This window comes from Rhinoderma darwinii, chromosome 6 (assembly GCF_050947455.1).
Source record: "Rhinoderma darwinii isolate aRhiDar2 chromosome 6, aRhiDar2.hap1, whole genome shotgun sequence".
NCBI classification, from domain to species: domain Eukaryota; kingdom Metazoa; phylum Chordata; class Amphibia; order Anura; family Rhinodermatidae; genus Rhinoderma; species Rhinoderma darwinii.
This window is the reverse complement of record NC_134692.1, coordinates 39,289,102-39,303,212: the sequence shown is the minus strand read 5'-3', so window position 1 is coordinate 39,303,212 and position 14,111 is coordinate 39,289,102. Positions and strand designations below refer to the sequence as shown.

The 14,111-nt window shown below is 39.0% G+C and overlaps 1 protein-coding gene across 1 annotated transcript in view; it reads right to left on the bottom strand.

Annotated features, from left to right (window-relative positions):
- ITGA4 (integrin subunit alpha 4) overlaps positions 1-14,111 on the bottom strand; it is a 118,297-nt gene that overhangs the window by 7,716 nt on the left and 96,470 nt on the right. The window contains exons 18-21 of the mRNA XM_075829533.1: positions 5,082-5,232; positions 3,283-3,381; positions 1,360-1,436; positions 939-1,028 (exon numbers count right to left, since the gene is read on the bottom strand). Of these exons, the coding sequence (XP_075685648.1) occupies positions 939-1,028; positions 1,360-1,436; positions 3,283-3,381; positions 5,082-5,232 (417 nt within the window). The remainder of the gene's footprint in view (positions 1-938; positions 1,029-1,359; positions 1,437-3,282; positions 3,382-5,081; positions 5,233-14,111) is intronic.

The following is a 14,111-nucleotide window of genomic DNA, read 5'->3' as shown; positions in this document are numbered from 1 at the left end:
AAAATTATGCAATGTCCCGTTTAATACTTTTGCACTAGGTCATTGCATTTATCTGTTAGACTGTGTTCACACCTTCATTCCAGAAACCAATGTTACCCCGACAAAATCCATTGTTTTGAATGGGTTTCGTTGGGTTTCCATCATTTTGCCGGACAAAATAACGCTGCACGCAGATGTGTACAGGGCCTTACTTTTACATGTCACAATTCCATGACAACTGAATTGCAATAAATGCAACACACCTAGGACTCGTGCACAACCGTCTGCACAAAGTATTTATGGAAATCAGTCCTACAGAGGTACAGTATGGCCCCATAGGTGCCATATTATAGCTACATACAACTCGGAGCTTGTACAGAGATTGTGATACATCCGTGTGCATGAGGCCTAATCCTGACTTATCTTGTAATACAACTCAAGTAAAAAGCTACATGACTTTAACCATGTGATTTGACTCAAGTCTTAAGCCCCTATTACACCGGCCGATAATCGGTCGGTGCCGGCGATCAACGAGACATCGTTGATCAACGCTCGTTTTCTCCTGTACCATGCAGCTATGGATGGGAACTAGCGGTCGTTACTTAGATCGCTCGTCCCATACATTATCATCATGTCGGCAGCGCGTCTCCCTGTTTACACGGGGAGATGTGCTGCCGACAACGATAATATTTAACTTTTTTAGAACTATACGACCAGCAGATGATCGAGCGTTTGCTCATTCATCTGCTGATCGCTGCCCTGATTACACAGGGCAATTATTGTCAACGAGCATTTTATGAACGCTCGTCTGTCCGATAATCGTCCCCTTTACTCATCAGCCGTCTCCAACTGTTTATTAATACAGCAAACACTGTAGCAGACAGAACTCTTACACATCCACTGAGTACAGTACAACGTAATACAGTGCAAGTTAAAAGCACAAAGAACTTATAACTCACCCGATGACGTTGACGTTGACTTCATATCTTGTGGGTATAGTGAAAATGGCTTCATTGTTCCATAAAGAGCTTTCATCCACTTCATTCTGACTGGTTTAAACAAAATAAAGGATTGTACTGCTTGATTACATTGGATTTTAGAAATGAGTCCAATCTACAAAATGTCAAACATTTCACTTCTCATCCATTTGAAATGTGTTACCAATCAGGAAATAAATAGTAATGCATTATTGTCACAGCGTCAGTGTGCTTCCTGAAAAACAATGCTGGCTGCTTTTTCCCCCAAATCATTGTGGATTTTCACATTTAGCCTCATTTTATGAGAATGAAGTGGTAACAATGACATATTTTGCATATTTCAGAAAATACTGATAGTGATTATTTAATTACACTACAATTATTTATTATATACATTACTTACCAGCTCACAGTGGCATTTATTATAAGATCCTCTGCTGTGCTAAGGGAACTTGTGTCCAGCAAGAAGGAAAACTCTTGCTGTAGAAATAAAACAAAATAATTGTACTCAATTGAACATATGAGCAATGTACCCAAATGTATACATCTACATGTGATAAATTATGTATTAAAGATTTAAGAGGGACTGTAACCTATTTTTCTGCAGTTATAAGTGTCTATCGCAGGACGTCAGCTCTCTTCACGTGTCTGTTTTCGTAAATACTTGTACTCCCAATATTACAACAATTCTGCAGAATCTCTTCTTAGAACTCTGTATTACGCTGTTCCTCTGTTATACCTCTTAGTCATTTCTGAAAACATTGACTACTGGGTGTTACCAGTTGGGGGTGTGTCCCTACCCAGTTTGACAATGTCCAATCAGTGCTGACAGTGCCAGATCGTGTAGGGACCCACCATATTGAGAAGGGGAATGTTATCGCCAAGTTGTCTATTTGTTCAAAATTTTTTAGCAGCACTGACAGAAGAACGGCACAACACAGAGCTTTATGAAAATATGCCCAAGTATTGTTTTTTCATGGGGAATATATGTATTTACTAAAACAGACACGTTTGGAGTGCCGACAGGTCCTCTTTAAGAACTTGTATGTGAACATAATTGACTTTTTCAGTTTTTAATTTCATTCTTTTAATCCGAGTTTTTTTTTATACCCATTACTGGAAATGGACCCCCCCAAGTAGAGTTATAAAGCTTTCTTTTATACTTCTGGTTTTGGCTTAAAAATGCATGCATGCAAAAACGGTGCCAAAACTGCAACGTGTGAACCAAGCCCAAAAAGGAATAGACCACAAATGAGCAAATTGATGCGCCAGCTTCTGAAATCTAATATTAGTGTGGATCGATTCATTCTTCTATACCACCAACTGAGAATATTTAATTATTGTTAAATTAAATCTAAATCAGTGGTTTACACAGAAGAGAGGGAGGATCCATAATAAAGACATGGGGAGAACTGGGTCCCCATTGTGGGACCATGTTTAGACCCCAAGACCCTGGCTATTGTTTCCCCACTTCATAATCATTAGACCAATTTTTCACTCCTTTTGTTGGGTAAAAATGCAGTTCCTCTACTTAGCGGAGTGCCGCACAGGTACTCACCACCCTATAGCAAAGTGGATAGGACCAACTAGGACTTAGTCTCTTTTCTATATGTACCCCATAGAAGCATGTCTGCCTCTCTTGTATATACGCCCATGGATCTAATGTATTTGTTTACTCACAGGATACATTTCCATTGGTTTGAACAAATCTTTTTGCCTCATATTACAAGTCGTTGGCAAGTCCATGGCCTTTGGTGTTGGGGTTTTCAACCCTAAAATTAATTTCCATAATTTGGCACATTTTGCTTTATGTTCTCCTAGTATTAGCATTCATAACCAGGGCAATCCTGAAGATAAATTGCTTCATTTGCTTACATTGTTTCAATCCTTATCATATTCCGTGAATAGTTTGTGACTCCGGGGCTGTTCCTCTAAAAAGAGTTTTAGCAAATAAATACTACTTAGGAGAGAGCAGCCAGCAATATCACAGTTCATGCTCCGTTTTTCCCGGTGCATCATAGTGATGATACTCCTACTCCTTATCTGACACTCCTGGGTGTGATATTGCTATGTGTGACCAATTTACAAATTCACACATTATTCCTATTGCCATTTTGAAGCAATTTGCCACCTCTTCATCTAAAAAATGCTGATCATAGAGCATTGTGAAGTAAGATCTTCACCGCAAAACTACTAATGAACATGAAATGATCCTCTGCACAAATGTCTAGAAAAAGTTTACCAGGTTGAATAATAGATATCAAGACAATGTTCTTTTACCTTTCTGACAACATAGAGCAAACATAGTTACCTATTTGAAACTTACTCTTGAAAGAGAGTCCACATACAGATGACCTATGTTGCAGTTCAGTTTTGTCACCTGATTTTCTTCATCATTAACAGCACAATTTATCTGTTTCTCCAGCTGAACACAGAAGAAAAAAAATGGTATTTTATACTGCACAAATATAAATATCCGGAAAATATCTGCATTACTACAAACACCTGGTTTTTAAGCCTCTCAAATAAGTGTAGGCTAATTCTGCGACTTTAGTGTTTCCAAATAGTCACCTTGAAGCTCCAGCCGTAAAAAGTGATATATGATACGTCTGCAAGTTCATCCATAGAATACAATATTATCCTAAGCTGGGTTGGATGAATAAAAAATATTCAATTTCATTTGTCAGGCCCAATATTCAACTTGGGTTCAGGCTTTTCTGACTGCTAATCATTATTGAGGATCCTTTACATCTGAACACCTGCACTGACCAGGAAAGACTCACACCTGGTCTTGGCATTCTTTAAGGAGCTGGTTTGACATGCACGATTGGGGCAATAAAGAGAAATGGTTAGAGAGATATTCCTAAGAGTCCTATTAGACGGCCCAATATGGGCCGCAATAACGAGCGCCGATCAACAGCTCGCTGATCGGCGCTTGTTTGCTCATTCACAAATAGGAATGATTGGTTATGTATATGGGCGAGCAATCGTTACTATAGGGAGATGTGCTGCCAACAATAATATTTAGAGGGATACTCAGGCAAAAAGAAATTTTCACTTGTGTATCATGATATTCCATGTGTCAGTCGCTCCCCAGTTATTTTTCTTGCTGCTTCTATCTCTATATATCAGACTGGGATGGTTGGTTAGCAGCAGTGTGTATCAGGCTCGGTGACACGCTTTCTGTACTTGAGTCTATGGAGATCTATGTGTCACCCATCACAGGCTTCAGCAGTTCCTGTACCACACTAGTTTTCCACTGGGGTTTCAGAAACTTCTATCATCAGCTACCACTGATACTTAGACAGGTTCCTGTCAGGTATAATGTAGAAGAATATAGTGCAACCTCCCTGTCTGTATACTTATGGTTTCTCAGCTTATTTAGGAGAATATAGTGAGAACAGTGTCCCTTAGCATGCAGAAATGGTATTGTCCTTAGCTGGTCATGTAATGCTGTGCTGAAGCATCATGGGATTCATAGCAAAGCAGAGAGGAAGAGAAAGCTGGGGAAATCTAAGAATTAAGAATTTTTTAAAGCACAGACAAGGCAGCAGTTCATGAAGTAAGCACAGTATACATAAAAGAAGTGTAGCATGTGGTATACAGTCAGGTGGGGAATGCAGACACGGAAAGTTGTGTTTCCACTGGAGAACTTCGGTAATGCTGCCTAAACGATACGATCAGCCGATCAACAAGCGTTTGCTCGGTCATCGGCTGATTGTTGCCGTGTTTGCACAGGGCAATGATCGGGGACAAGTGTTCATATGAATGCTCATTTGCCCAATAATTGGCCAGGGTATAAGCGACTGAAGTCTTCCTAAAAAATTTTTTGGGGTGACAATAGCTTTTATGATTACAATGGGCTCTAGGCAACATATCCGTTTAAGCACAATCTGTAGTCCAGAGATAACAAATAAAATCAACTCTATATATATATATATATATATATATATATATATATATATATGGCTTGCATCTAAGGCTCGACATATAGTACATACAGAAGGTGACAAAACTTAGACTCTCCTGAAGTCTAAAAGATTTTTGGTTTCTGTCTTGCATGTTGAGTTAACCAGCATAATATGCGATCACATAGCATTGTTTTTCTGTTGCAGAGAGTATTACCAGATCCAGAACTTTGATGAAATAGATGCCTTTGGGAAGTTTCATGTGTAGAGTAGACTGATAGGCATCATCCCCAGCATTGTACAGTGAAATATTAATCATTACAGTCTGCGTGCCTCCAACCACAAGATGCGTTTTGTTTTCTGATGATCTGTAAATGAACACATACAAAGTGAGCAACATTTGGTTTTTGTATTTCCAGAAAATACAGGATACAACAGGAAGATAGTAGTACTACAAGAGAAACGTTATACGGTCAGGTAAAATATTTTACACATTGCAGGGCAAGAGATGTCATGACACAATGGATTTGATTTGCCCAAGCACAAAGAAGAAGAGCACTGGGGCAGAAGCAGCGCGGGAGGGGGTAAAAGGCGGTTTGGGTTGAGGAAATTATTTTTACAGTTTTGCCCTTTTCCTTTTTACATAACATTGAAAAATTATAGTGTAGTGTAAAAGTGAAGAGATGGACCTGCAGCTAAAGATGAAGAAAACAAAGGATATGTAGATAGGCAACACATCTAACGTTAAAGTTAATGGAGAAGACATAGAAGTAGATAGATTTTGCCTACTTGAATCAATTATTAACAACAAGGAATCGAGCAGCCAAGAGATAAAACACAGACTGGCGATTGCAAGAACAAGGATGAAAGACCTAGATAAGATCGCCAAATGTAATAATGTGTCTCTGAATATCAAGACATCAAAATTGTCCAGGCCATGGTATTTTCTGTGACTGTCTATGGATGTGAAATCCGGACAATGAAGGAGGACAGGTATTGATGCCTTTGAACTCTGGTGTTGGTGAAGACTTCTATGAGTACAGCGAATAGGAAAGAAAACAAACAGATGGATCATCAACCAAATCGGACCGAACTTGAAGCACAGTTTTCCAGACTGAAGCGGTTATATGATGAGGAGACCAACTTGCCAAGCTAAAAACAATTGCGCTTAGAAAAGCTGAAGGAAAAAGAGGAAGAGGATGACCAGCAATAAGGTGGTTGGATCCAATCACAGGAATTATGAACACGCCCCTAAAAAGACTCAACACGCAAACAGAAGGCAGGACATTCTGGAGAAACGCTATCCATATGGTCACCAGGAGTTGAAAACGACTAGACCCCACTTAATAATAATAATAATAATAATAATAATAATAATGTAGAAATTGTACCTACACTTTAAATTAATCTGTCATCAGAGTATCTGAAAGATTCTCTAAGAAAGCTAAAATAGTGGTATAAATACAAATGTTGACCCACTAGCCACCAGGAATATAAATGCTGACCCACTAACAACCAAGGATATTATGTTTGGACAATAGATACCAGGGAATAAAATGGTAATATACAGTTATATATCACTATTTTTTTTTTTTAGATATAACCTAAATTCCTAAATGTGCCCCCTACACCAAAAACGATGGTCAGCCAAGATTTATAGTCTATCAAAAACCATTATGTTTATGGTTGAGACTAGAGATGAGGGAACTAATCTAGTAACATTGACAATAGGTTGGTAATATCTCTTTAAATCTTCTATGAAGTGAGTAAAAATCCAGCAGGTTTTGGATGAAAGTGAAATACAGATGTATTTAATTCATTTTAATACAGTAAAAGAAAACTGTAAAAAAGAGTAATTCAAATAAAAATGACATTTATAGAATGATCTGGCACGAAACCAAAGAATTACTCATTGTACACCTTAGGGAGAGAAGCTGGCACAGACATAAGTAACAGAAGGTGAAAGCAATGCATAAACAGCCAGGTTCCAAGACAACAGCAAATTAGGGAGAAACATATTGCAAGCACTGTAGCAATTACATTTCATTTTTCAGTCCTGGTGATTAAATATATTTATTGCATTAAAGCATTGTAGGTGAGAATAGGAAAAATAACCGTTCAAATGAATGGGGTTTATTTTTTTTTATAGTTTTGAACAAATATTCAGTTACTGTATGAATCAGAGCACATATATTATGTAGCCAGGTGATCCAGTATCACAGTGTACAGATATGTAGACAGATATTCAATAGATAGACAGATATATTGCCTTGCAAAAGTATTCAACCCCCTGAAATGTCAACGGATTCGTCTGGATTATGACACTTATACAGATTGTCCGCATTTTTTTGAAAATCAGTAAACTCCTTATAAACTCACATACGTTATTTATTAGCAGATTTTTTTTTTTTTTTTAAATAAACTGTTAGGTAGTTGAATATACTTGAAAGAAACAATGTCTAGATAGAGTCAATAAATAGAAAGAATAGGGAAAAATTATAGATTTTGGAACACTTCCATCAACCATGCATGCCACAAGCCTTTTTGCTAGTTTACCTGCATGACTCTTAGCACCAACTGGTTTAACAAAAGTTTATAAAATGGAAGTGTAAAAAAAATAGCAGCTAATATCATTGTATCATTCACATGCCTTAACTAATTCTTTCTAATTTATCTCAGAATTGGAGACACGGAACATAAAGTAGTCATTTGAGGGGGTCAGACATGTTTCTGGATTTACGATCAGTAATACTGCGGCAAATATAGATTCTGTAGGGAATGGTTTAGTTTGCCCTTAACCAAAAGGCATATTAATGATTATGACAAGGAGTCAGGACTACAAATCTAGAGAGTTAGTCGTATCAGGACAAACTCTGACCACATATCCTATTAGGTCATATGGACGTCATAGGGAAGGGTCCCTTGTTTACCCCCTCCATGAGCCAGAGCAGAAAGCCTCTAACAAGCCATCTGAATTGTCACCATGAAATGGTAATTTTTGCCCATAATATAAATGACCCTTTAAAGAGGTTTTTCACTTTAAAAGGTTCCTCTGATGACGTGCTGATCAGTTGTTAGTGTAAAGCGCAGCAACCTACTGGTGTTTCTTCTATTCATCACGTGAATATCTAACAGGACATCAAAATGCAAATATGTTCTACAGTGACCTACATAAAAATTATTTAAAAATAGTAATATAGCAAGATCATCAGCTGAGCTTTCCCTATATTACTGCGGAGGCCTCCCTGAATAGTAAGACGGCATCCAAAATTCTTTACAAAGACAAAAAAACAACCAATAGAGTCTCTATCCTACGGAAATAAAATAGTCTTTCTTAAAATCCACCTCTGCCGACTCCTTTATTAATTGTGCAAAACAACAACTTAAATAAATTATTACTCTACTCCTTTATCTAATATAACTAACACAGTCAATTGTCAAGCTTATTCGCTGCCCTGATGTGAAGAGCTTGGGAACCTATTGTGCAATTCATTTCAAAAACAATTTATTTTCTTGCAAAAATCAGAGTTAAGCTGGCCGAACACATCTCGATTTTTCAATCAGATAACACAGCCGTCAATGGGGCTGCGTAGGGAAATATCGAGCCCTTCCATCAGTCAGAGGTAATTTATATCCATTAAGGACTTTTCCAACATGTCAGAAAGTCTCTTTGTGCCTTGATGAGACACAAGCTCGAGCGTTTAACCGCTGTCACATTAATTGTATATGAGAATGAACAAATCTAGTATAAAGCTATGGCTAAGACTCCAAATGGGGTGCATTATGGGGTTTACAGATTGATTATATTATATATATATATATATATATATATATATATAAATTAAAAACAACTACCCACAAAGTCAATCATTCCTACAAATATAAGACCGATGGTTGTCCGCTTGTGTGAAGTATTTTTAATAGACCATTTAGTTATCTTGGAGTCCTACATTGGCAACAGATGACAGATGAACACGAGTAATTATAGTCATGACAGTAACCATAATCATTCAGGGCACTGTAATAAAATGGTCATAAGCGGCTGTCATGCAGCATCTGTTACCTGTGTAGGACACCAAGAAAATTCAGAAGCAGATGAACAGAATATTATTTAATTCACAGACATATTGCTAGGTAATTTTTTGCGTGTTAATGGTTCCACACCGCTGTTTTGAATTTTTTGCACAGATTTGAATAGAAATTTGCTACAGTTTCACTTCCAGTGGGATGAGGAACGCATTCTATATATGCAGAATAAGCCTTTCAGTTTGCTTTGTACAAATGACAACTAAAATAAATTCCTCAGCTGTGCCCCTACCTGTATATGCTTGACCAAGTGCTCTATATTCTTTTGCTTTTATTTAAATTTATGGCTATGTACATATATGTTTTTTGTTGTTGTTTTAAAAAAAATAAAAATGTCTGTCAGTGTGTTTAGGGCAACTTTCTAATTACTTTTTATTAAAAAATATTCATACTTTTTGAGATACAGCTGCTTTGTATACTATATACATAACAGCTGTATCTAGCGCTGAAACCTGTATCTGTCAGGTCCGCGGGACTGACGGTTCAGTGTCAACAGGTCCTGCGTGTCTCTGACACACAGGATCGAGCTGTTATTTATCACATCTAAGTTCATAACTTAGAAGTGATCAATTACAGGCGGATCTGACCAATTCAGGTCTTAGCGAAAGATACAACTGCTCTGTATATAGTATACAAAGCAGCTGTATCTCAAAAAGTAAAAATGTTTTGCACAAAATACACTGATGGACATTTAAAAACAAAAATAAAAATATTTAATTTTCTTTAAAGGAATTGTCCAGATTATACCTTGGTAACTATATAAAAAAAAGTTAGGCACCTTATCATTTTCAAAAATGATGCTAGATGTGAGGGAATAGAAACATTACAGATAAATCCATCTTGACATAGTTTTACTACATGGGTCAGTAACTGGGTTTGCTACAATTAAACACATCAGCAGCAACACTCTATTAAGCACAATATTTTGTACAGATTAAATTGATATTGTATATTTGTTTCATGCATTTTGTAGCCATAGAGTTAAAAAGGGAATAGGTCATCAGAAAATAATCTATTGCTTAAATGAACCTTTTAGGTTAGACATATTATGATGGTTTTTTTTGTTGTTGGGGGGGGGGGGGGGTTCTATGTCATTATCTATATAAAAAAAAACGATCCTAAAATCTTGCAGTTTTCACTATGGCCACAGAGCCTCACAATACACTGACCCTTCCTGTTCTGTGAGATCACTTCTCAGCAGTCATCTCATTATCATCACAGGTAGGATTACAATGAAAGGTAACAGCTCTATATAGATAACACAGGATTCACCATTCACAATAGGTGATTAACGCAGCTCCCCTCCTCCCCCTCCCTGCACAGTCAATGGGTCAGCTCCTGTTCACACGTTCCTATGGTCTATGTGGCTGCTGTAAAGCATAATTCTAAATGCTGTTAAAAGCAGATCAGGCAAGATGGCTGCCCCCATAATCATGTACAGAAAATAGAATACAGGAGTTTACAGCATACAATTTATATGTTAAACTCAATAATATAAGAGAATTCAGTCAGCTCCTCAGCTCCCCCTAGTGTTCAGTTGCAGGCAGCTAGAATTGTATAATTTAACTGTATGGCTGAGTGAAGAGAAGCAGGGTATTTGGAGCTCCGTATAAGAAAAACAAAGCGCGATTCTCTATAAAGATATATTATAAAATAAATTACCACAACATGATATTGTGTTAAAAAGTGAAGCTTTATTTTTATGAAACTGGACAATACTTGTAAAGGCATTATCCAGCCATAAATTAGCTATTGAATATCACTACGATATGTTGTCACTTGCTGATAGTGGGGGGGGGGGGGGGGTTCAACCGTTGGCAGGGGTGTTGCTAGGGTCTTAAAAGATCAGGGGCACAAGCCCCGAGACATATATTTATGCGACCACTGCGATCCCCTGTAACGGCAGACGCCCGGGGATCCGGGGCACCAGGCCAAAGATCCGGGGCTTGGGCCCCGGAGGTCCGGTGCTAGCAACGCCCCTGACCATTGGAACTCCCTTTTATTGCTAGATTTGAGTTTCTACTCTGCACAGTGCCACTGCTGTTCCTGCGCAATGCAGTTGCTGCAACTCAGCCCCATTCAATTGTTTCTGACGATTTTGTTTCTGCATGGCGTCTGTTTTTCACGCAGACCTATTGACTTCTATGGACAATTCCTGCGTGAAAAATGGACAAAGATAGAACATACTGCAATTTTTTTCATCACGGACAGATGGCCTGTTATAAGAAACGGTTTTCTGAATTTACCTATTAACTGTAAAGTGCCAGTGTTCAGACCACTCGTAAACCACCCACGAAAATCATTTGTCTGAATGAGCCCTAATGAGCCTCTACCCCTTTGTTCTCATGATCGGTGCGAGTCCCTACAGTTGGAGCCGCACAAAATCAGCAAGCGACATCATAGCCTAGCAATGTAAAAAATACAGTATGCACTGACCGTGTGTAAAGGACAAGTAAAAATGTTTTTAGATATTCCAAAGTGTTGGAGTTTATGCTGTATAAATTATATAGAATATAAGAATATAATATATAGTATATGATTGCAATATCCCCCTATTTTGCTCTTGGTGTTTGCTCTCCATGATTTATTTTATCCAAAGATAAGAATGAAGGAAGCGAGTAGCATTTATGATAAGCCTGGGATAACATTTATTTTTCATTTAAGTCTAATCCTTCTTCTGACTGGACACCATTAGTTGGCCGCCGTTCTGCTGATAATACAGTGATACAGGGCAAGTGTGAATGTGTGATCTCAATAAATAGCATATCGCTCCTCTACAGTGCCTGGAAATGTCACCATGTTAGCACTTGCTAATTGACTGATAAGCGCTACTGATGTAAAGGCTCTCTATCTGCCAGTTTAGCCATGTCCCTATTATTAAAGACAGACTGAGCTAAAGCACATCTATTCAATACTGCATAGCAATGTAACAATGTCACATTCGGAAATCTTCGTATGCATATGAATATAAGAATATGCCGAAACGGCCTGATAAGATATAGACTTTGTAATAGGGACACTAAAGGCCCTTTTACTCAGGCAAATTATCTGATCATTGCCCTGTGTAAACAGGGCAAGGACTAGCCGTTGAACGAGTCCATATATGAACAGCACAGGAAGTAAGCCCTCAGTCACGTGGGGCCGTGTCGGCGCGCCATCAATATTAGAAAAACTCTAGGACTTCCAGGAACAGTTCACCGGGTTTAAACGGCACCATTTTGTACCGAATTTTTAATTAAAGTATATTAGTAAGGGGAGATTCACACGAACGTTGCGTTTTTGCGCGCGCAAACAACGCAGCGTTTTGCGAGCGCAAAAACCATTTGACAGCTGCGTGTGTCATGCGTGTCTGATGCGCGGCTGCGTGATTTTCGCGCAGCCGGCATCATAGAGATGAGGCTTGTCAACGCCCGTCACTGTCCAAGGTGCTGAAAGAGCTAAATCTTTCAGCACCCTCGACAGTAAATGCCGAACACAACAGCGAAAAACCTGTAAAAAAAAAAGATAAAGTTCCTACTTACCGAGAACTTCCCGGCCGTTGCCTTGGTGACGCGTCCTTGGTGACGCGTCCTTGGTGACGCGCCTCTCTTGACATCGGGCCCCACCTCCCTGGATGACGCAGCAGTCCAAGTGACCGCTGCAGCCTGTGATTGGCTGCAGCCTGTGCTTGGCCTGTGATTGGCTGGAGCTGTCACTTGAACTGAAGTGTCATCCCGGGAGGTCGGACTGCAGGAAGGAGACAGGAGTAATCGGTAAGTTAGAACTTCGGTTTTTTTTACAGGTTAATGTATTTTGGGATCGCAAGTCACTGTCCATGGTGCTGAAACAGTTTAACTCTTTCAGCACCATGGACAGTGACTATCTCCTGACGTCGCGTACCGATAATTTTTTTGCCGGGATCGGCCAAAACGACTTTGGCCGAACCCGGTGAAGTTCGGTACGCTTGTCCGGCTTCGCTAATCGCAAAGACACTCCGTTTGGATGTTCGGAAACAGAAAAGCACGTGGTGCTTTTCGGTTTTCATTCATCCTTTTCACTGCTGTTGCGCGAATCACGCTCGTCCCTCGGAAGTGCTTCCGTGTGGTGCGCGTGATTTTCACGCACCCATTGACTTCAATGGGTGCGTGATGCGCGAAATACGCAGAGTTATTGAACCTGTCGCGCTTTTTGCGCAGCAGACAAACGCTGCGCAAAAAGCACGGACTGTCTGTACTGCCCCATAGACTTGTATTGGTCCATGCGTGCCGCGTGAAAACCACGCGGCCCGCACGGACCGAATACACGCTCGTGTGAATCCCCCCTAAGTGACATCTTTTTACATAAAAATATGAATGCAAAGCAATTTTTGGTCCCCGGATAACCCCTTTAAGTGTAAAAATGTAAAAGAAAAAAGGTGTCCATATTAAGCTGGGTAAGTTAGGGTAAGGTAAGTATACAGAGGAGTGAGGAAATGTTTCTGCTGGAGCACACAGCCCCTCAGCCAGGGACACAGCAACTGAACATTTCCCCAACTTTTCTGACACGTCTCTGTTCACATGCACTACTAGTGTGTATATATATATATATATATATATATATATATATATATATATATATATATATATATATATATATATATATATATATACACAGGGAGGGCCATTTATATTGATACACCTAAATAAAATGGGAATGGTTGGTGATATTAACTTCCTGTTTGTGGCACATTAGTATATGGGAGGGGGGAAACTTTTCAAGCTGGGTGTTGACCATTTTGAAGTCAGCCACTTTGTATCTAACTTTAGTTTTTTCAATGGGAAGAGGGTCATGTGACACATCAAACTTATCGAGAATTTCACAAGAAAAACAATGGTGTGCTTGGTTTTAATGTTACTTTATTCTTTCATGAGTTATTTACAAGCTTCTCTTTGTTTACAGCCATTGACATGTCGCAGAGGTTAACACGTGAGGCGCGGATAGAAATTGTGTTGATGTCTGGTGAACGCAGTACCCGGGTCATTGCAGCAGGTTTCAATGCAAGACACCCTACGAGACCACCCATCTCCCATGCTACAGTTTGCAAACTGCTTGCCAAGTTTTGTGAAACTGGTTCAGTGTTGGATTTGCCCAAATGTGGATGCATGAAAACTGTCACTAATGAAGAAACATTAGTGGCTGTCCT